At 33.6% G+C, this 25,388-nt stretch overlaps 1 protein-coding gene across 2 annotated transcripts in view; it reads right to left on the reverse strand.

Annotated features, from left to right (window-relative positions):
- The window catches only part of LOC118198632 (uncharacterized), a 121,416-nt gene that overhangs the window by 16,744 nt on the left and 79,284 nt on the right, over positions 1–25,388 (reverse strand). For both annotated transcript variants that reach the window (XM_085809405.1, XM_085809404.1), the window contains one exon: positions 13,485–13,646. In XM_085809405.1, coding sequence (XP_085665531.1) covers positions 13,485–13,646 — 162 coding nt within the window. The remainder of the gene's footprint in view (positions 1–13,484; positions 13,647–25,388) is intronic.

The raw sequence follows: 25,388 nt of genomic DNA on the forward strand, positions 1-25,388 counted from the left end.
AAAGAAATAATCTGAAATGAACTGTGTGTACTGCAAAATACAGTCATATACAATGGTGAAATAAATTAAGAGAACTTTCATATTTGATCTACGATCCCCAGAACTACTAGACAGATTTTAATAAAATTTGGTGTGAAGATAGGTTAAAATAATACAAACAAAATAAACATTCAATAGTTATAATAGACACACATGTTTCTTGCAACACTCATGGGAGTCTGAAGGTCTGAAACAACGGTTGCAGAAAACACAAAAGAAATGGGTTAATAGGGGGTATGGTCCCCTCTTACAGTCATACAAGCCTCGCAGCATGTCATACTGGAAATAATGCAGTTTATTGGTGCCTGTTGCAATTGGTCCCACTCATTTAGCAACGCTGTTTTCAGTTCCTGGATGGTTCTTGAAGGGGGTTGCAAGTTGCAATTGCCTTTCCCAGAGTGCCCCGGACATGCTCTATTGGGTTGAGGTCTGGAGACCTGGCTGGTCAATACATCCGGCGAATATTCTCACTCTCGAGAAATTCGTCGACCAAAATATGTGGCCTCGCGTTATAGTACTGTACGATGAACTTGGGGCCCACTGCACTCCAGAAAAGGCTCCAAGACCTCATCCCTATACCTAACACCAGTTACAGAGCCTTTGTCAAAGATGTGGAGAAGTGTGCGGCCATCCAACATGATGCCTGCCCAGATCATTATACCGCCACCACCATAATTGTTGATTTCGCGGACATTGGAGGGTAGGTAACGGGTCCCTGGCTCTCTCCATATGAAAGTATAGCGAGAATCAGTGTTTAGGCTAAAACAGAACTTGTCGGTGAACAGAACGGTCACCCACTGCTCCATACTCTAATCATCATGCTGCCTGCATAATGCTAATCAGACTCTCCTGTCCGTAGACGTGAGCAGGAAGCAAACAGCCGGTCTTCTGGCAAAAAACCCTCTCTCATTCAGTCTTTTGGAAACAGTCACCCTTGTTACACGGGTTCTTGTGGCAGCATACCAGTCCCGAGAGAGCCGAGAAGCTGTTATGCCTCGCTAAAATGGATAAATAATGATTTTCTCTGGCTGTCGTGGCTCTTGGACGACCTTGCCCAGGCTTTCTATCGATGGAGCCAGTATCCTGGAACTGCTTCCATAGGTTACACATGACGCTGGGCGTTAAATTAAACTCTCTGCATATCTGGACTTGCGATTGGCCTGCCTCTAGCCTCCCCACAAGTCGCCACCTCATTCCATCATCTAAACATTGGTTGTTACTCATTTTTATTGTTCCGATGTGAATTTAGCCGATTGCTGCAAGATAACACCAAGAAATTCGCCGAGGTGTGCTGGCAAACACAATTCGTCTTACCCTCCACGCGCTTATAAAACCTGTTTTTCTTCTGGCTCTACCTACACACACGTGTATGCTTACATATTTGCCATACAAGAGTTGCATTTTTAACTAGAAGTAGTGGTTTTTCCTTCAGTTCAGTTCTTTTCATGCAATTCGATAAAATATGCAAATTTTCTTAATTTAACCACTGTATAAGAGTGGTAAAAATAATTGTGTTAATTTAACTGGTATCATGATAAGTAGCCAAATATGAATAACAAATTAGAAAATTTACACAATACAGAAATACCTCGCTTAGTATAGTTAACTGGTTATTCTAAGGTACTGCACTAAATGAATCCGCTTTTGAGTGAAGCATTATTCCTATAGGAAAATCAGTAATTCATGCCTATCAAATTTTGTTAAAACAAAAATATCTATGTATTTACTTAAAATTATGGAAAATAATAAAAGAGTAAAATGTGCAACACATAACACAAGACTTTTACTGTTTATTTACCAAAATTAAAAAGAAAATATTTTTCAACCAGATAGAGTTTTTTGTACCAATTTTTTTTTTTTTTCATTCATCATGCGATAAAAAAGAATTGCATATTCTAATTTCTCCCTTGTCTCAAGGCTCCTTTTTTCATTCCAATCATTTTCTTCAATCATTTCAAATGCTATTCCAATGGCATTGACTAGTTCTTCAAGATTATTCAATGGGAAGTTTTTTTTTTTTTTTTTTTCCATTCACACATTTTCTTCAATTTCACTTCCTTCTTCACAAACCTGTTCTTCTTCTGAATTCATAATAAATTTGTAATCAAGAGGGTGATATTTCATTAGAATATAGTCCATAACACCGGCAGCAAAGCCTAAATCATATCTGAGTTTCATGATTTCTGCTGAGACTGTTACTCATTTGAAAGACAAAGCTGCAAAGATCATAGTGCAAAGAGGCGAAACATATTTCCACACACTTCTCATTTTATTTCCACACACTTCTCGTTTTATTTCCTCCCACTTCATTCCATGTATGTCTGATATTTTCAATAGCATTTTGGATACTGTAATTTTTCTAAACTATGATCAAAGCTTGCTTGTTTTCAGAAGTTGCTTCGACTTCCTGTGAAAGAGGCCTTCTCAAATAAAAAGCTTTAAACGTTGAAATAACCCCTTGATCCATGGAGGAAGTACTTGGGAGAAGAAAATTAATTCTGAGATCATTACAAACGGCCTGATTATCTAGTAACAATAATGCTTTAAAGGCTATGTTTTGTTTTTCACGGTACCTTTTAATGAAGGAACAAAAACAGTCTTTAAACTAACTTTCAAACAGTGCTTTAGTAACCGAACTTTTCTTATTAGAACTCTAAAACCCAAGTAATGAGTTTTCAGTACATCCCTTTAAAGCACGAGAGTTTTCAGCACAATACACAAGCACGGGTTTCGATTTGACATTTCTTCCTAATAATAAGGTAATTTGATCCTTTGGTGCTTTAATGCTTGGGTGAGATTGCTCTTTTTCTGCCAGATAAGTTTGGAGTGATGGTGGTATGCTACTCTGATGGCACGACTCCATGTGGTAACTGGTGCTAGTTGCATTTGTCAAGGTTGCATATTACTTACCCCATACAGAACTAAAATACATTTAATATAAAACTACAAGAAGCTCCATTAACAGTATGCAACAGCCCTTAAGACATAGAAACAATCATTGCAAGTTATTGTCCTCATTATGTGAGGGTACTGTTAGCAGCAAGTCTCTCTCTATTCGAGAGTTTAAGAGCATTCCAAGTTCTTGCCCAGTCCAAAACACTTTGCAGACTGTCCTCATGATTTTTCAATTGTGTTTTACACTTGCACTCATGAATTTCTTACCTTTGTGTGGTTTGCCACAAGTTCTAGAAGACAGTTTTCTCCATGTTAAAAATTTGTTCATACAAATAATAAATGTCCCATTTTAAATTATCTTGTCATTTTACTTGTGTATGAGTCAGATTCTTATTATTTCTTATATGTTCCTGGATTTGCAACAAGACAAACTGCCTTACTACGAGGGTTGGGTCAAAAGTCATGTCAACTATTTTTTTCTTCTAGATATGTGAACGGATCACAAAATGTTTATGTTTCGTGTGGAAGTTCTACAGGCATAGTGTGTACGCAGAACAACAGATGGCTCTGTGGTAGCGAGGGGTCTGAAATCAATCACTTGGTGAGTGCCGTGCGAGATGAAAGTAACCTGTGTTGAGCAGCGCGCTTACATGAAAATAGCCGTTCTCTGGGGAGAAATGTGATGGAATGTCACAGTGAATTAGTAGAAGCCCTTGGGAATAATGCCCTACCATATCGTACAGTAACACAGTGGGTAGAAAAGTTTCAGCAAGGACGTGTGTCAACCAGTGATGAGCAACGAGCAGGAGGACAGGTGAGTGTGCAGACCGACTTGGCACGTGCCATCATCGAGTACCTCATGGATGAAGACAGACGATGGACATTACTGGAGTTAGAGAGGGCAAGTGGCATTGAGAAATGCACCGTCCACAGGATATTGTGTAATGAGCTAGCACCAGAATCCTTCCCCAGTCAAACTGATGGTGATTGTCGCGTATGACGTCAGGGGTGTCATTGTTTGCCACTTTGTTCCTCATGGCATAACAGTGACCGCACAGTACTACAGGGATTTCCTGGTGTGACAGGTACGACGTGGCATTCGGGATAAACGTTCGGATCTTGTGGACATTGCAATAATTCTGCACGGCAATGCAAGACCGCATAAAGCAGAGTGTGTATGGCAGCTACTCCGACGTTGGGGATGGGAAGAAGTGGAGCACCCACCATACTCTTCCTGACCTTTTGCCCTGTGACTTTGATCTCATTCCCAAGAATAAGGAACCAATACGTGGTAGGCGTTTTGCAACACGAGAGGACATTGCTAATGCTGCGCGCCAACAGATGACTCGATTCACACATGGTGCGGCAAATGCTGAGGATGATGGTATTCAGTGCCTGCCACATCGTTGGCAGCATGCGGTGTCAGTAGCAGGGGACTACATTGAAGGTCTTTAGGCCTAGGTTTGTCATGTCAACTTTATGTGTATTGTGTTATTCTTTTGCACGGGTTAAGGCTATATTGCCCTGTATACTACCATAATAAATTCATGTGTTATGATATTTCAGTGCTATTCATTGTCGACAGATGTAGTTAAGACCTTGTCCTTTCGTCTGTATATGTCACATTTTCCAACTGGACTGGTATCTTCAAGAAAAAAAAATTGTTGTCATGACTTTTGCCCCAACCTACGTATTTTAGTGAGAACATTTAGGGTGAATTATATTGGTGCAAAATCTATTTAAAGCACACAATAGTAAATTAATCAGTACTTAGTAGAATTTATTACTCATATTACTAGCCATACTATAGCAGGATGAGCAATGAGTGAAGCTGCATTATGTGATGTATTCCTGTTTCATTTTAATTTTGGGGGGCATTAAAGATTGCTTGCATATGCAACATCCCTATAAATTAATTGACTAGAAAATTTTGCTAACTTACTCTGCTAAAGTGTAATACAACAAAGGAAACAGAATTTACGAATTTCACATATGACACTATATTTGTGACAAAAGTTTAGGACAAAAGAATATGAGGATGCATTTAATAAACTGAAGGGGGCTTTAACATTTGTGACAATCCTGATGTAGTCTCAGTTTGACAAAAAAATTATTATTCACACAGTCGTCAGCAATGAGAGTGTTCATGCCGTTTTGTCCCCAAAAACAAACAGTCCAAAAAGCATCATGGTATATTTGAGCAAATGTCTATCTAAACCAGAAAAGAATTACTGTGTCAACAGGAAAAAGCTGGTTACCACAGTTAAATCTGTATAGCATTTCCACCATTATACCTCTATGCCAGAAAATTCCTGCTTGCCATCGCTGACCTACCTCATAAATTTCAAGAATCCACATGGCCAAATAGCTAGGTGGGTACAAAGACTCCAGGAATATGACATCACTCTCCGCAATCAGAAAGGATCATCACACAGAAACACCAATGCCTTGTCTAAAAGACCTTTCCCAGAAATCTGTTAATAATGTTCCAGGTCTAAGTGAAATAAGAACTGGTTAACCCATATCTCCTCATCGTCCTAAAAATAGGACAGCACACATAAATGGTCTTTGTATATAATCTTTGAAATAATTTAATTCAAATTATAGATGATTTTTTAAGTCATTTAACTACACATTTGTCTTCATCGCAAGTTAGAATTTAGATATTTTTTATTAATTTTTTTAAATAGGGATTATTTTTGCAGATTTTTTTGCTTATGTTTTTAATGTACAGTTTTATTAAAATTTTGAGCTCCAAGAAAAAAATACGTTTAAATTTACTGAGGTAATATTCCAGTATAAAACACTGCCAAAAAATTTTACCTAAAAGATAAATTTTCCTTGCATTTTTAACTGTCCTAAATATAGGACGATGGTAAAATCTACTACTACCTAATCTCCATCTGTTTGTAATGGAGATAATCCTTTCTTTCTCTGTTGCATTCCAAACACTGCTATTCTACAACTAACCCAGGCACTTTAGTCTACCTGGCAGGTGCGTGTCATGTGACAGATAGGTGTGTGAAGTGTGCGAAGGGGGTTGAGTAAATGTTTCAAACACTGACTCATGAAGTCAGTTTGTATTCTGAAATTCATTGACATAGAACACATTTTTCTCATTTTGGCATGTTTGAATTTTAAATTTTCTTTTGGAAAATTATTTTGGTGTTAGTACTATGTCTCGTAAAGTTTTCACTCCTTATGTAGCCTAGGAATTTTTGTGGAATTTAGATGACAATGATTCAGTCGACATAGACAATGAGTTAGTGATTTTCCCTCTGGATCCTGATGCACTGGGTGACACAAAGGGGATTGTTGATTCATCTACAAGAAAGATGGAAGAATTAATGTGTGATGAAGTAAGTCCTAGGTTGCAGACACTATTGAAATTTTAGTTTAGTAATGAAGAACACAATGGGTATAATGTGAACCCAAGTTCAAACATATTCTGCAGGCTTTTCCTCATGAGATAGTTTAAAAACTGGTTAAAGTTTTGTCGCTGGTACTACTCTTATTGAACTTTTTGAGCTAATCTCTTTGGAATTGAGCTGGCAGTTGAAGAATCAATTAAATATTCCAGACAAAAGAATAATCATGTTTTTTAAATAGGAATCGATGAAACAAAGCAATTTACAGCAACTCTCTTGTACAGTGATTATCATATTTTACCTCAAGAGAAGATGTATTGGGAAAATGTACCTGACCCTGGAACTTTAAGCAAAGCAATGACAAAGTACAGATATTAAGATATAAAAAAAATCATCTTCATTTTAATAGCAACTTGACAAGAGGGATCAGTATTTCAAAGTGGAGCCACCTTATTATCTGTTAAACAGAGGTCTTGAACAATTCAGAGTAATTAAAATACAATAACACACCGAACAAATATTAATTTAGAAGTTAAACAACAAAAATCAGCATTATATTTTCAAATTTTCACAGGACTAGTTTCGATGGTTTTACCAAACCATCATCCTCGGCAGCCAAAGCTCAAATGAACAAGTAAGATATAATGATTAGATATGAAAGCTTGGACAGGAAATAAGCTATTGTTCTGTTGATGAAGAACTAAAACATAACTTAGAGGCTTAAGGCAAAGATGGATTGGAAACAGGGTCACTAACTAGAACAAAAAGATTTTTTTTAATGTGAAATGCCTCTAGAAAATCCAGTTCACCAATGGAAGATGTTTTTTGAATAATTTTCGCAGCAAAACACTGCCAAAATTATATAACGCTAGTATATAATGTTGATTTTTGTTGTTTGACTTCTAAATTAATTTAGAATACTTTCTGAATTTTTAAGTACTGAGGAGAGAATGGTCACATACATTGGAAAGCATGGATGTAAGATGTACACAGAAGGGAAACCAGTAAAATTCGGTTATATATTAAGGATGCTAACTTCCTACAATAGATTCCTGTAGCATATCATACTTTACCAAGGTGCAAAGCATACTACAACAGAATCTGTAGCCATTGAAAGCAGCAACATCTAAAAAGCGAAACTATGAAAACTCCAAATGCACAGATGAGTTAAAATCCAAAGACACAAAATAGGAAACTAACTAATATAATCGTGAACAGCCATTATCTCATACAGTTGTCTAGAATCTGTTGTCAATAATTACAAACCCCCAGACACATAACAGTTATACAGATACTTTCTTTACTTCCCATATATCATTATCCATTCTTGCAAATACGTAGGTTGGGGCAAAAGTCATGGCAACTATTTTTCATCTTGAAGATACCAGTCTGGTTGGAAAATGTGACATATACAGATGAAAGGACAAGGTCTTAACTACATGTGTTTACAATGAATAGCACTGAAATATTGTAGCACACCAATTTATTACGGTAGTATACAGAGCAATATACCCTTCACCATGCAAAATAATGATAACACAATGCACATAAAGCTGACATGACAAACCTGGGCCTAAACACCTTCAATGTAGTCCCCTGCTACTGTCACCACATGCTTCCAACGATGTGCCAGGCACTGAATACCATCATCCTAAGCATTTGCCACACCATGTGTGAATCAGGTCATCTGTTGGCGCACAGCATTAGCAATGTCCTTTTGTGTTGCAAACCGCCTACCACGTATTGGTTCCTTAATCTTGGGAATGAGATCAAAGTCACAGGGCAAAAGGTCAGGAGAGTACGGTGGGGGCTCCACTTCTTCACATCCCCAATGTGTCAGAGTAGCTGCTGAACACACTCTGCTTTATGTGGTCTTGCATTGCCGTGCAGAATTATTGCAATGTCCACAAGATCCGAACGTTTATCCCGAACGCCACGTCGTACCTGTCACACCAGGAAATCCCTGTAGTACTGTGAGGTCATTGTTATGCCATGAGGAACAAAGTGGCAAACAATGACACCCTTGACGTCATACGTGGCGATCACCATCAATCTGACTGGGGAAGGATTCTGATGCTAGCTCATTACGCAATATCCTGTGGACAGTGCGTTTCTCAATGCCACTTGTCCTTGATATCAAAACTCAGCTACAAATCGATATTCCTAATACTCAAAACCCAAATACTGCGCTAAGTATTGACACAACACTCCTTTTATTCTTTGTAGCATTAATAATTGCAATGTTTATATTTTAAGACATCTAACTACGAATACGAAGACAATTCTCATTAAATTCCAAACATTAGAATTCTCTTTTCAGTTGCCAGACTCAGAATAACATAGCTGCAAAAGTTACACTTGTGAAGTTATACTGACAACAATATGCTTGCATAAATTTAACACTCAGTTTTTTACATCCTCCCACCTTAAGTTGGGAGACATCCCAACTCAACAATTAACATTCGTGATATAAATTAAGTCTTTCTGGCACTTTGATACCTTTTCCAGATCGACTTGTTACAGTTCGTGTAATGGGTTCTACAGGGTCTGCTACTCATGCCTGGAATACATCAGAATAAGACACTTGCTTTTTTTTGCATTTTAGCTTGAACATCCTTCGTCATTTCACAAGAACAACCATTGTTTATTTCTCCATGAGCTGTTCGAAGTTTCACGAGTCTGATGATTCCTTCCTTTCCAGCAATAATTTCCGTTACTTGTCCCAGAGGCCAAAAACTGCATTAACTATATTATACTTATGTCTAGTTACTACTTATTATGCTGGAAACCTGCAATGTTTTGAATAAATATTGCTTGAATAGAAACAGATATTTAAGGATTAAGCTATGTAAATAAGCTTTTTTTAATGAATCATATAATATTTTCTATGATACAGATTTTCTAATCAAGGCCATGTATTCCAACAAATACTGCGAATAATTTAAAAGCAACTTAAAATTTAAAAGTTAGTTTATAGTAATTCATTAGAAGAAATTTCAGCAAATCTCTTAAATATCAGAATCATATAAATTTAGTGTGAAAACAATGTGATAAAAATTCAAATGCAAAGACATTTTAAATACCTATAATTTTCAAAAATCTTAAATCATAAAAAATAACTTCTAAATACTTTTGCATTGAAATATATCATTAACGCATTTATTAACTTTTTCTCAATTCAATTTCTGTTAAGCTCGTTTTAAAACAATCAATTTCACTGCTTTTAGTAGAATCAGTTTTATATGTTATGTTCTGTAGACATGAACAATGCACAAAATGTTACTTGCAATTTTAAATTATTTTATGAAAAGCCTAATAATTCCTGTAAAGGTTTATCAACGCTAAAATGAATTAACAATTCTCTTATGAATCTAATAAATTTAATGTGGAAACAATTTGATAAAAATTAAAATGCAAGGCACATTTGAAATGCCTAAAATTTTGAAAGATAATAAACGTATATTAACTGAATATAAAGAATTTCTCCTAGTTGCATACTTGAAAACTGACTTATAAATGCTTTTATATTGTAGCATATCATTACATTATTCACTAGCTTTTCCTAGGTTCTCTTGTTTTTGCTCAATTTGTTTCAACAGAATTAATTTTATATGCTGTGTCATATTCTGTAGACATGTAGTGCATGAATGTCACGCATTACATTTCACATACTGCTAACCTATATTTCATATGCTAGAAAATAACTTATAAAAGCTTTTACATTATTATTATATTCATTAGTTCTTTCTGAATTCAATATAATTAATTTTATATACTATGTAAATAAACATAACACACAATGCATCACCTATTATATTTCAAATATTGTTAATCTCTTGTAACTTACACTATGCTAGAAAATAATTCAGGCATCCTCATGCATTAGAATATACCACTACTTCATTTATTAGCTTTTGCTGAATTCAGTTTTTATTTAATTGGTTTCTAAAGTATCAAATGCTATACACAAACATTATTCACAATAATCTCTTGTAACTTACACTATGCTAGAAAATAATTTAGGCATCCTCATGCATTATAATATACCACTACTTCATTTATTAGCTTTTGCTGAATTCAATTTTTATTTAATTGGTTTCTAAAGTATCAAATGCTATACACAAACATTATTCACAATACATCACTTGCTAACCTATTTTTACTTAAATTTCATGTTACTGCCTAAAAACTTATTACTTTAGTTATTCTATATAAACAATGTAATTAAAATATTAAGTGTAAATATATATATATCAAAATTGATATTTATTAAATTTCATACAGCTTCTAATTTTGGTTATAACATCATTTTGAATATGTTTAATATTTAAGAAAAATGTTATAATTAAATCAATAAAATGTATTTTTGTTATTCTGTATAATATTTCATATAAGAAATAGCATAAATTTTAGTCAGTCAAATTATAGATAATTAAATATAACTTTCCATGTCATCATCACTACAATGTAACATTTCCTTTAGATTATCTATTGCTTGCAGTTTTTTTTTTCCTTATGATTATGTTGAAAGACATAAGTTTGTTTCATCTACAACTCCCAGGATGCATATGTTTTGATTTAGATATAACCACAGGTTTTAAACATACAGCAAACGAACTTTGTTATGGAGCTAATATAAACAAAGTTGAAAGCAGACGTTCTTTGTCATTCAAGGGGGAAATAATATACATATTGCCATTCTTACAGTAAAAACAAAATGAATCTGTTAGCAGACATGACAAAAAATGTACAGAAACCATAATGTGTCAGACCTTTAAATGCCCTTGAAATGTTCATAAATATACCAAAAATTCACCTGAATTAAAATTTTTTATGCATTTTATTTACTTACATTATTGTTTACTTTGGAGAAAAGAAAATTTCGAATTTTTCAAAAAATTCACGTTGTGTAGAAGCTGCGAGCGCTATTCCTTTGCCCGCTACTAATGACGTCATGATCACAGTGTCGAGGCCTTGTTTTTCCGGTGGTGATGCTTTAACACAGTTAAGCGAAAAATTATGGATTCCCAAGGGTCGGAGAGTTGTAAGAGCAATTTTATGATTTAGCAGTGTATAAAATGCAAAAGGCTTACAGCTGGCGAAGTTAATCCAGATGCAGCTCCTTTACCTCCCGATAGAATACACCAGTTGCAGCCTTTCAAATAATTGGAGCGGATCTGGCCAGTCCACTTTCCTTATACAGTGGAAGCAAAGCGTGGATAGTTCTATTTGCATGTGCAGTATATCGAGTAGTCCATCTAGAACTAGTTTCATCTCTCTCCAACGAAGCATTTATGCAAGCTTTGAGAAGATTCTGGGCAAGAAGAGAAAGAGGTTCTACTCCATACACTGAAAATGATACGACCTTTGTACAGGCAACAAATGCTTTGAAATCTTTGGATTGGGATTTCATTCAAGCTGAATGTTCTTTAATGAAAATAAAATGGTTGTTTAGCCTGCCTTTCATTCCAGGGTATGGTGGATTTTGGGAAAGGATGGTCCGCAGTATTAAAGAGCTCCTCCAAAAGTGTTTGGGCAAAGCTTGCATGACATATGAAGAAATGTTGACTTTACGATTGTGAGGCTACAGTAAATGGACGATTACTGACATATTTGTCAGATGATCCCAAGGAGCTGAAACCTGTTACACCAGCTCATTTCATTCAAGACATAAAAGAAAGAGAAACATTTCATTTGGATCTGATTGATTCCCAGCATATATTGAAATGGGTGTGTTACCTTCACACCTTACAATTGAATTTACGCAAACGTTTCTACAAAGAATACCTCAGAGAATTAGAAAGAAGTCCTAAAGTAGCTTCAAGAAGAAAGATGATTTCTCTGGGAGAAATCGTCATAGTTGAATCAATGAATGGCTTTTGGCTCATGTAATCGAATTGTTTCCAGGCAATGATGGCGTGGAATGTGTGGCCAAGTTGCGACTAGCCAGTGCAGAAATTATACGACCGCTACGACGAATTTATCCTCTTGAGCTCAGTGCTAGTGATCCTATCAACGAGGACCACCAAGGAACTGATTTTGCCAGCTAAACCTGGGCCCTACTGCATCTGATGTTTTCAAAGGAAAGAAATCTCGATATGGCTGTCCATTAATTCCTGCTAAAAGAATGAATTTGTGAACTGTTAATAATCTTTACTTTTGCAATGTCACATATAAGATTGTTTGGTTTTGTAATGTAAATCTGTTATAATTTTGCTTATGTTTTGTATTGCTTTAAAGCATTTGTATGCAATTCAAAAGGTGGGAGAATATTGCCACTCATCTTGTATTTTTCACTTCCTGTTGACTTTTCTAATTAACTTGTTATTGAGTTGGCATGGCAATGGAAAAAGAGAGAGATTGGAATTCCATCCATGTTTACGTTGTTTATAGTTCCACGTAAATGATGCTAATAAAATTAGATTATATTGAAAGATCTTCTTCAGTCGTAATAATGCCAATTTAGTCTTCTAGCAGCAACATATTTGATAAGTCCAAGATCTCTTGTCTGATAATGAGTAAGTAGACAGACAAATCTGAAGACATGGCTGGTGAATTTTTACACTTTTTTGCTGTGAGCTAAATATGTTTCTGCAAGGTCAGCTTACACATGTGTTTGCAAAATGGATACATTTCAAAAGAAAATATTAGTGCTTATGTTAATGTTTAAAATGTTTGCAGTAATTATAGATATTTTTTATTTATTAAGTGGGTTGCAAGATTTTAAAGTTGTGAGGTGAGTGGCCTGTAAAATCTGAATGGTTGGCAAAATGCTGCTTCAGATGGTCCCTATTCTTAATAGTGCTAGAGATGGGAACTTGCAATCTATCTTACATTTAAATTGTTTGAATACTGGGAGTTTTTATTTTTTTTTTAGAATATCTCCCCCTTCCGAGAATTCCAGTCTTGCTTTACGTCTATGACCCCTTGAAGAATTTCCAGATTTACTGATAAGAGTGGATCAAAGTTTAAGCTCACAGTCACAGTTTCACTTACTTGGAGGACTTACTTTCAACATGCTAGGTCAAAGCACAGACATAATGTAATCCTTTCACCTTATGGTAAGTTCTTTTATTAATGCACACAAATAGCAATTTTGTTGGCAACATTTCTTTTGAATCTCTTCACAAAATGTATTAAAAAAAAAAACTACAGAATATAATGACAGAAAATATTACTTACTTCTCTTACAGTTTTCCTTCTAAGAGAATGTTCATCAAGAATCATGTTTTTCTTAAAAGCCACTTGACGAACAGCTTTATTGAAATAAGCAGAGCCAGTTAAATACATCAAAGCACATGCATATTCTTCACGGTTACAGACAGTTATGCCGATCCTCCGATACTAAATAGAATAAAAATTTCAAAATTAAAAAAAAAAAAAAGAAGTTTACAGACTTATTTAACTAATAAATTTTAATTTAAATACTTATATATTTTTGATTAAATGAGATAAGAAATACATAAAATCAGATACTTAATTTTGAAATCCAAAAATGCCCAGATTATGCTAAATTTCTGAAAGACACTGATAAGAATCCACAACAGTCAAAATGATAGCAACTCTTAAAATAATACAGAATGCCACATAAAATGCCATGATTAAACTTTAAGAAGGTGTGAAGTCACTTTATTCTTTATAAAATAACGCATCAGCCATTTATTATTAAGATAATGTGGCATTATATTACATAGAGGTTAAATTTAGAAGTGACACTATAAGAAGGAAGTTTTAGATATGTCTATAAAAGCATGCACATGATGGAGTACTCATTATTATCAGTACTAAAGCATAAACATTGTTAATGGCATTCACATCTACAGAATATGGTTTGAGTTACTGCTAAGAAGAAAGGTAAAACTACACATGTGTTAAACACAGAACTGACAATTGGTCCATGAAATCATGAAGTGAGCGGTAACTGAACGAGGGCTGTGATTGGTCAGTTCTTATACCAGTGTCTGGTTGCCTAACAATGAAATTCGGCCCTGTGTGGATACTTCATATAATAAGCATCAAATAGATAAGCTCTTGTATTACATCTCCTTTTTACCTCCCACCAAACCTATATACATACTTAAGGAAGATAATGTTCTTGGTCCAAAAATATGATGGTGAGTTTTCAGTGCACAAACAAGAAATAGGGTCCACGCAACATGTTTTTACAATGATGTGTGGTAGCCTGTCTATGTGTGACGATTTTTTCGTCCAATATAACTCTTGTATGAGACTTCCAAAAATTTATGTGTCTCATATTTAAGCTTTCTGCATTCATAGAAAGAGTGGATTAAATTTTGTGTAAAACTGGACAACCGTAAGTGGTACATTACTTGAAAACGACAACAGTTGTTAATGAAAAACTATATTAAAATAGAACCCAGAATTTCAGTATTTATGACTTTTATATCAATGGGGACAACATACAAGACTTTGGCTAAAACTGATAAATTGGAAGTGAAACTTTACTTAAAGCTCTGAACAGATTTTTATGAAAAAATATATTATGATATAACACATAAATTCTACGGTCTGGTATTTAAAGCCTGTTTAAGCATATAAGATGCAAATACAATTATTATTGAGAACAACATATTAAATTTTGTCTATCTATAAGCTGAAAGTGGTATTTTACTTGTAACTCTTAAGAGACTTGTGGAAAAACATAAAATAACTCTAATAAGAGTTTAATCTAAAATAATAATATGACACATATTAACCCTTTGCGGCACATAAAAATTTCCTTCTGTATGCACAGAAAAATTGAATGAAAAAGGATTTATAGGTTACTATAGGTTACTCTGAACCTTCTTTATTTATATTAGATGGCAGCTCAACACAAACCAGTCCATATATTTTAGCTATGTTTAGGTTTTTAAGACCCTCATTTTTCAAAGAAATCTTCCAGATTTTTTTAAGGTATAAAAGGAATTGTTTGAAAAGAAATTTCTATGTTATTTTTTTTTTTTTTTGGCTGTATGCTAATCTTCTTATTCTATATTAGTTTTAAATTTTTACCTTGAAAATCTTGCCTAAAATCGAACGGCAAACCCCAGGTGTGCCCAGACTGGACTCACCAATAATCTAGGACAACTGAGAGTCTGAATTCTTTGTTTGTCCGCATCTCACTGGCCAATTGATTGACAACAGAAAGGTGGGTCCACATCTATGTTTCATTTCCTATTTTTCTCTTTCTTCTTTTCTCTCTCTCTTTTTTTTCGGGGGGGGGGGACATTTGGTTATCAACTAACAAATTGCTGCGGTGATTTTCTGAAGGTCAACGGTAATATTATCAGTTAGCTGTTTATTTTTTCACTAGAGCAGTTCTCTTTCGCTTTCGTTTAAAGTTTCGCTAGCACTATATTTAATAGTTTTGAGTAGTAGACATTTATTTAATTTCATTTTATAGTTTATGATTTCTAATTGTAGATGTAATATTAGTTTAATTCTTTGGATTTTTAATTATTTTCCAAATGGATCGGAGAGGGCTGACCCTTTCTGAAGCACTGAAAATGCTACACGAATTGCTTTCAGATAGTGAATCTGATACGGATCCCGGTACTTGTGCAAAACATGTAATATTGGATTGTGCTTTTTCAAAGGTGGTGTCACTTTCATTGAAAAGTACAACCATGAAAAAATAGACTAAAGTGTAAATAATGTAAATATCATATACGCAAGTTATCTTTTTCCCATTCATACACACGTAATCATCATATAACCAAAAAAGAGCTTTTTAGGGAGTTTAGAGTAGCAGGTCTCCTCGTGGCACACCCTGGGTAATGCTAAATATGCTACGGTATTCAGAATCTAGTCTTTTTTAATCGTAGGCAAAATCTCTAACTCTTTTAAGCGCTTCCCAGCAGTGCTCATTTCAGCACTGTTTTCGAAGCTCTATTCAATCAGTGTGCCCACTTCGAGCACACTCACAGAATTAAAACGATAAGTGTTATCTTCACAAAATTTTACTTATGTACTCCTCTAGGCTTAATTAGACTGCCTATCTCTCCTTTTTTTTTTTTTTTTTTTTAATCGAAATTCCAACTTTAAAAGGTAGCGTGCCGGAAAGGGTTAAAGTAATCTCTATTGCATCTAGACACAATATTTATTTGTAACAAGCCACTAAAGAGATTGATTTTTAATACACTAGATATTTCTTGTTGATCTCAGAACACACAGTAGTCACTCTTTAGTTATAATTCCAAAAACTGACAAGCAAGGTTTAATGATACCACAGAATTAGTGTTGAAGAAAATTAAATTATGGCATTCTTTTCTAAGTATTTACTTTAAATATAATATAAACACTTAACGTCCCACCAACCAGGAAACCATTACCAAGCAGCACGATATATAAGTTGAAAGTGGTATTTTACTTGGAACTCTTAAGAAACTTGCGGAAAAACACAAAATAACTCATCTAAAATAATAATGTGACACATATCAAAGCAATCTGTACTGTAACTAAACACGATATTTATCTGTAACAAGCCACTGAAGAGAATGGTTTTTAATACATTGTTTCGTTTCAGAACTTGAAAACTCTTGTAATGCAAGCCTGTTGCCAAAAAAATGCATTTTTTTTTCTCTTGCACTCTTCATAATTCAAAAACACCTACTGCTTCACTTCTTGTTGATTCCAGAACACACAGTAATCTTTACTCATCACTCTTTAGCTGTAATCAGTAAAATTACAGTTAGCTGTAATTAGTAATTTATCACTCTTTAGCTGTAATTCCGAAAAATGACAAGCAAAGTTTAATGATACCTAAACATCATGGAGATATGTGCGTAGAGCAGAATCAACTTGGATTTGTTGATACCACAGAATTAGCATTGAAGAAAATTAAATTATGGCATTCTTTTCAAAGTATTTACTTTGAATATAATAAAAACAATTAACATCCCAACAACCATGAAACCATCACCAAGCAAAATGATTTAGTGCCAGTTATGAATAAGCAGGATGCAATAATGCATTCATAACATCTGCACTTTCATTTGATTAGACCCTGACTGATTCTCAATATTCCACCTTTTGTATTTATGGACAAGGATATAAATGAACTGTTGTTCTTGTACTTTTTTTATTGCACTTAAAAAATATTAAAATTTGGGAACTGACAAAAGTCTCATAGCAGCAAGGTTATGGGTTTGTACCATAAAAGCAAAGTGTTCATTAACACCTATAAGTACACATCAGTCAGTTTGACCAATGGGCATTTTTACGTTCAAATTTTGGCAACACTGGTTGAGCAATGGAACTGAGGGAGTTTCTGAAATTTATATTACACCAGTATATAGTTAATGTTTGGTAAGAACAAGTTTTCTGCTTTCGTAAAAAGTTCCAAAATTGTAATACAGTCAAAAGTCGTTAATTCGGACACCCATAATCTGGACCTCAAAGCTACAAACTTTCTGCGCATGCGTCGCTTTGACACACATAAGACCTTTACGGCTGCAAATATGCATGTGTGCATACGCATAATACGTTTACGCTTGCACATTTAATGTATAATGGATGGTATAAGCTAAGCTAAAATTATCTAATTCAGTTAATGTTGCAGATTGCATTGTTCCTTAATCTTCGAATTGGATCCGGCTTATTATTTTTTGCAGACACTTAGAGAAATTTTATAAAAGTAAATTGGAACTTTCGATTATGTCAAATAGAATTTCCAGCATGTTTCGATGTCCATCAAACAAAAAGTGGAATTGCTGCAAAAAATGGATAAAGGCTCCTTTGTTTCTCTAACCATTCCGAAATCTGTTTATCAGTTTCACACTGCTCTACGTTGGGGGGAGGGGACGTTGCGGCATGCATTGAACTGGAAGTTGATCTGTCAGCACTATCCTTATCTGCAGGGCAGATGTCTTTATTTTATATTTTATTCGGCTTATAATTCCTTACTAAATGTAGTATTTCATATCGATGTACTCCGTCTTTGATATGATTTAAATCAAATTCCTCGTTATTATAAATATTACAAATACAAATCAAATAGTTTTCTGGTTGCAATTTTCTAATTTCGACTATGCGTAATGTATGCATGCGCATGTTGAAAGAAATGTTTAATAAAGTAAACAAATAAATATTAAGCCTTTTTTTTTTTTTTGTAAATTTTGATACCCTTTAGATCAAAATTGCTCTTTATTTCATAAATTACGGTTTCATATTTTTAATTTTATAATTTCTGCATGCCATCTTACCAGATTTAAACTGATATCTGTAATCCGGAAAAATCGATAATCCGGAATCGCCGAAGTCCCGACGAGTCCGGATTAAAGACTTTTGACTGCACATTTATTATCAGTCATGCTTAATAATCTTGTTAATTCAAATGTTCTTTAATTTTTTTATTGCCTCATGATGTTTTTAAATAGTGAAATAGGTAAAAAAACATTAAAAATGCATACATGGTCAAAATCACCGCATGTGCATCTGTATTATAATGAACATGCGTTTTTATAAATGTTAATGAATATCATATGATCAGCTGAATAGAGCTGGAAAACAATAATAGATTGGAACAACTACCTGTGAGAAGACTGTACTCACAGAATTCTAAGCAAAGCTTCTGGTAAAATCATTCAGCTCAAAAAATAATTGTGGCCTATACATAACATCACATTAATTTACAGATATATGAACCTTTAACAACAAAATAACAATTTTTAGGTTTAAAAGAATTTACAAGTGTATGTGTGTGTGTATATATATATATATATATATTAATTTCGAGATCTAGGAAAATGGATATATATATTAATTTCGAGATCTAGAAAAGGGATCTAGCTAAATATAATCAAATACTAGGTCATGTGTAAAAGGGAATCCTAATTATCCTATCTAAGGAAAGGTGAGGAGAAGTAATGTTATTAATCTTATTGCACGTGAAACATGAACCAGAACAACTTAAAAGTGTACTAAAATTAGTAAATTCATTAAAGAAACAGTGAAAAGAGTGACAAGTACACTTGACACATTGCAAAAAAGTTCACAAAAAGGGGACAAAAGAAAATCATGGTATTAATCTCCCTTCTTTACGTTTCAAACAGAACTTGTCAAGGGGAGAGTGAAATTTTAAACTTCGTCAATTAATGAGTTCCGATTACATGTTTAATTCCTCTAGACCATTTGAAACTTTAAAACCATTTTTCACAAATTTCCGTAATAATAATTAATATTATACCGAGTCCCAAATGAGTTCAGAGCTTTCCCTTCATGCAAGGAAACTAAATATACACTCAAACCAATAATTAGTGGTAAAAACCTAAGCAAAAAGAACATTAAAAAGAGCTAAAACTAAGTAGAAAGTAATTGAAAATGAACAAAAATAATAAAACAATACTGAAAGTCAAAATGTTGCAAAAATCATTAAAGTTAAGAAACTGCAATAAACTAATCGAAAAAAGCGAGTTAGTCCAGGTCCTTTTTACAATAAATAACTGGGCTGTCTCAATTAGTTAAACAAATGGTCTTTTTGTAAAATTTCAAGAAACTGTTCTACAGCTAAAATTCAAAAACCCTGTTGAGAAATGCTCAAAAACTAAAACAATACAATAAACTGAATGAAAAGAAAAATTTACATTTGCGTCATGTAGTACTTCCAAATGCGTTAACCTCCAAAAATGGTATTAAATTTTAATAGAAATGCGCATGCATAGTAGGGTTGCCAAAAACTATGATGGTCTTTTGCTCAGTAACATTACCACATTGAAAAACAGAACCTATTCAGTAACTCAAATAAGGGATTGGTTTTATGGAATGTAACATAAATTCCGACAGATATATTTAATGAATTTCAGATAATTCTTGCAAGTTATGGTTTTATAATTGGTACCGCAACAAGACATATATAATAAATGGACAGAGTGAAATAGATGATGATTGAGCAGTTTTTTTCGAACTAAAAACCCGTTTTTACATTGAACACATGCAGCATGTCATTATGATTGATATGTCAATACATTAATCAATAATACATTAATCAAAATGAATTAAGTAATACATTAATCAAAATGAATAAATCAATAGCTTTTCAGGCATTATATTCTAAATAGAATTTTTTTATGTTTATGTTCTTTAGAAGGTAGAGTAGGAATATATAGTGTGTGATTAGTAATTTCCCAGTCAAATAGTCTGAATTTTTAAGCCTTTCTTAAGTTGTGTCAAGTCTACACTGTCATACTAAAACGCATCCTTTTTGTTAACTAATACTGATTATTTTTCATCAACACCTTGCTTTAATTTTGTCAGTTGTTCATAATATATACATTTCTTTATTATGATTTTATTTCTAGGAAGCACCTCATAACCAAATAATTAACTCCATTAAAGATAAACAAGAGGATTTGCTTCAGAAAATCACACCTTTTCATGTTATAGATGCTGTCTCATCTTTTATCCAACCACCGTCTTCCTTATATATTCTTGTAAAGTATCCATTTTCTAACACTGATGACCATATCAGTAACCTAATAATTACATGACTGAGAAATAGCACTTTTCAGACCTAGAAAAGTTAGACATTCAGCTTTCACTGCTCTGAATTCATACTTAGTTCATGAAGCATGGCATGACCCTATTCAGAAGGCTTTTCCTATACCTTTTAAATACTGTTCAACAGATTGACTGCACACTGAAAAAAAAAGAGGTGGGGACAATTCTGTATTTTCAGTTCTATTTGGCCCGTTGAGAAAGTTCAACTTGCATTTTTCATGCCTCAAAAATATGACTTAAGATTATACGATTTTTATATAGCATTATTATAACATATATATATATACATTCTGGCACAAAATTGGACTTTTTATGAAATGACAAGACAACATTTTTCCATATTTCAGTTCTACACCTCAAATTATGACAAAACATGAAGTTTGGTAAAAATTGCAGCAACAGATTTTTTAAAATCAGCATTCACAATTTTAACTCTGCAATTGAATTTCGCATATATTTAATGATATTGATTTTCAAATTAAGTTTACTTGATTTCTTTCATAATTCAAAAATTTAGGTCTAATCCAAAAACTTTTTTATTTATTTTAAAAATTTGTTTTTTTAAAAAATTTTATAAATTTTTATAAACTGATAATTCATAATTGTCATTATAAACAATAAAATATTTACCATCATCTTAAAGTACACATATTTCTAGGCATACCTGCAAAAAAGTTTTTTTATTCAAAATTTCCAAAGATATACATGAAATTATATAATGGCACATTTTGAAGTTTCACGCATTAGTTATATGCGATAACAGCACCAAATGTAGTTAACACACCTTGTTACAAACTGCAATGAATTGCGATAGTTACCTTGAACCCTTACATTTCCAAATCAACTTTTACTGATGATTATTCATAGGGAATATCTTTATTCTTATTTTTATTCATAATGCCTAATAAATACTTATCAATAACATGCAAAGGGCTACTTTTTATACTTATAAAGAATATTAATCAAAAGTTTTAAAGACCTTTTTTTTTCTTTCAAAACAGCAAATTTTTCACCTTTGTAATTTTATCGTCTGCTATTTTACTTAACTTCATTATATATCTCATGAAATTTATCTGCAGATTTCAGAAATGTGCATCATATATGTATTCCATACTATATGCATACATCAAACAATATGCAAAAAATATTATAAATAAATTATGCTGTCTTCTATTACAGAAATATTTAACAGCGACAAAACTTAATAGAATATAAAATATTCATCGCCTTCTTTGTGTGTAACAAAAATAAAAATTAAAAATTATTCTGAAGGTGTTTTGTGTCCAAAATATTTTGTAGCATTAAGCACATTATAAATTTCTTAAACAATCTGCTGTTTACATTTGCAGAGCTGCTAATATTATCACTAAAGAACCCGCTTTTCTTTTTCTGAAGAAAATTGTAATTATATCTAAGTGTAAGATTTAGAAACTGTTTTTATATTTATTATAAGTAAAATTGGAATTTGTCAAGATTTGAATTTTTATCATTAGTTATATAATAAATAATGATTATTGTTAACTTTTTTCACATTATTATTACATCTGTTACATTTTCTCTTGTGTTGGAATTTATTAAAACTTTAGTAGAATAATTTCCAAAATTTAAAAAGTTATCCTTCACTGCAGACATATTTGCTAATTTTATATTAATCAAAGTTTTAGCACCTCCACTTCTACACTTTCTGTCAACTCTGCCAGAAGCACAAATTAAGCGAGTTTAACTAACGAATGGTAAATTCAGAAAGTATTAGCAATCCAACCATTGGCTCTGTATGTATTATATTCTTCCTGATCTGATAACAACACTGGTTTTTTTTTTTTTAGCTTAGATACTTTCATTTAAGAAATCCAATGCAAATTAGGTTGGTTGGTTATAAAAATGTGGCAAAGTACGTGGAGCTCAATAACCACTTCACACACCCACTCTGTCCTGAAAACAAATACATTTGCTTCCCAAAAACTAAAGACTTCTTCAAAGACAATCCACCCCCCACCTCTGATATGGAAGAGATTAAAAAAATGCAACATTCTACTCTTACCAGCTGTGCCAAAACAGATCCCCACAAGCCTTCCCTTTGCTGACTTGATGCATATGCATTAAGACAACTGCATTAGTGTATTCTTTACAGCATTTCTATTTCTTTTAATACATTCTGAATACTTAATTGTTATACTGTGAATATACTCTAAAGCTCTGTTACTTTAAATTCACTTAGGTTTGAAATTTTTTATGGAATGGTTTTCAAAACTAGGAATTCAATACTGACTCAAAGTTGAAATTTCAACATTAATTTTTTGAAGTGTGTATCTCTTTAGTTTTGGAACTTGACAATATTTGGATGGATTCTTCAGATTTCACAATTACAGTGAAAATTCTCTATATGGTATACCTATTTCCTAGTATATAGTTTCAAATTACCGTAATTTCCGGAAGAAACTTCGCAGCGTTTACGTGTTTAAAACTTAAATTTTCAGCGGGTGCAGCGTTTCTACCCATGTGGCGTTTAGGTGCACTAAAAATAAAGTATTTCCTATGATGATCATTGTACATAGTTTGAATAACTTTGTCATTGTACATAGTTTGGATGGCCTTGTCAATGTACATAGACTGATGCTGTTTCCACACAAAAGACCACTCAGTTGCTTTTCACGAACGTTATTTTGTTTACATTCTTTCCCTTGAACGGACCTACATGCCTTATTCACCCTAAACGGGATCTCAGAACAATAACATTTTCCCCCCTTTCAAATCAGCATTTTCATCATTTTGAATAGTCTCTCTCCTCTGCCATTCCATGAATCTTCCAGGACCCATGCTCTCCTCACCCCTGCCTTTTCTGCAATTTTATTCAAAGGTAGACACGACTCCACCTGCCTCGCAATAACACTGACGTATTTCCCCTTCAGCATGAATCGATTTTTTTTGGCATTCTGCCAGATATACATCCCATAAGTTTGGGTACAAGTATTTGTTGGATAATTTTTATGTAAGAAGAGAGCGGAAAATTTTTGAAAATGGCACCTAAACGCTACAGAAACTATACTGCTGGTTTTAAGCTTAATGTAATTTCATGTGCTGAACAAATTGGAAATAGAGCACCAGCTCGAGAGTTTGAAGTGGACGAGAGATGTATTTGACGTTGGAGAACTGAAAAAGAACTTAGAAATATGGCACAACAGAAATGAGCCAAAAGAAGTGGTACTGTAAGGTGGCCGAATCTAGAGGACGACCTTGCAAACTGGGTAAAGGAGCAACGAAAAAAAGGAATGGCAATTTCGACTGCAAAAATTCACTTACAAGCAAAACTTATAGCAAAGCAAATGAACATAAATGATTTCAAAGGTGGGCCTTGCTGGTGTAGCAGATTTATGAAAAGAAAAAATATTTCTGTGCGTACTAGAACAACAGCCGGGCAACAATTACTAATGGACTGGCAGGATAAAAAGGCATCTTTTCTAAAATCTGTAACAGATATTATTGAGAAAAGAAAAGTTCTTCGGTCACAGATAATAAATATGGATGAAACGCCGTTCGACTCTCCTGCAAACAGAACTGTTGATGAAACTGGCACAAAAACTGTATTTGTGCTTACGGCGGGGCATGAAAGAACGTCATTTACCTGTGTGTTAGCTTGTGCCACAAATGGTGACAAGCTGAAGCCGATGATCATTTTTAAACGGAAAACTAATCTAAAGGGAGATTTTCCTAATGATGTAATTATTTGTGCACACGAGAACGGCTGGGTGTGCGAAACAATCATGCATGAGTGGCTACAAAGAGGTTGGCAGGGTCGTAAGGGATCTTTTTTCCAACCAAAAGGGTTATTGATAATGGATTCCATGCGTGCTCATTTACTTGAGTCAGTGAAAACCAGATGTCAAAAATTGTCTACGACCGTAACAATAATTCCTGGTGGTTTGACAAAAATCTTACAACCATTAGATTTGTCAGGTAATAAATCCTTCAAAGCTGAAGTCCGAAAGCGGTGGGATTGCATACATATACTAAAAGCGGTAAAATTCGTAGAGCATCTTATGAAGAAGTTGCAAAGTGGGTAGGGAGTGCGTGGAAATCATTGCCATTAATAGCAGGGTTCAAAGAAGCTGAAATTATATCTTTAGATAAAGAGACTGTAAACCAAGAGGATGAATGTGACGATCTGGAAGACTTAGATCAGAATTTACTAAATCTTTTTAATTCAGATTGTGAAGAATCAGATTTTGATGGCTTCATATGATGTATAATTTGCTGTAATTATTTTTGTAAGTAAAATTTAAAATTTTCTTTTGTAATCCAAATTTAATATTTCGTTGTTGCAACATTTTTTATAATATAGTCTGAGTATTACAAATATGAACTTCTTTACTGGGTAAATAAATATAAGTATATTCGTGAACGTAAATATATTTTCAACATTTCTTATTTTTGAGTTATGGTTTCATTTCATGCATTTTTCTTAACTAATATGTCATATATCAGGACATAGGTTGAGATTTTGCATCTATACGGCCCACGACGATGTCACGCGCAATTTAATCTATTGCGGCGTTTACGCTGATGCGGCCTTTCTTGCAGAAATTATGG

The sequence above is a fragment of the Stegodyphus dumicola genome, chromosome X2 (genome assembly GCF_044657685.1).
Source record: "Stegodyphus dumicola isolate Sdum_Otavi_A_Nest chromosome X2, ASM4465768v1".
Lineage (NCBI taxonomy): Eukaryota > Metazoa > Arthropoda > Arachnida > Araneae > Eresidae > Stegodyphus > Stegodyphus dumicola.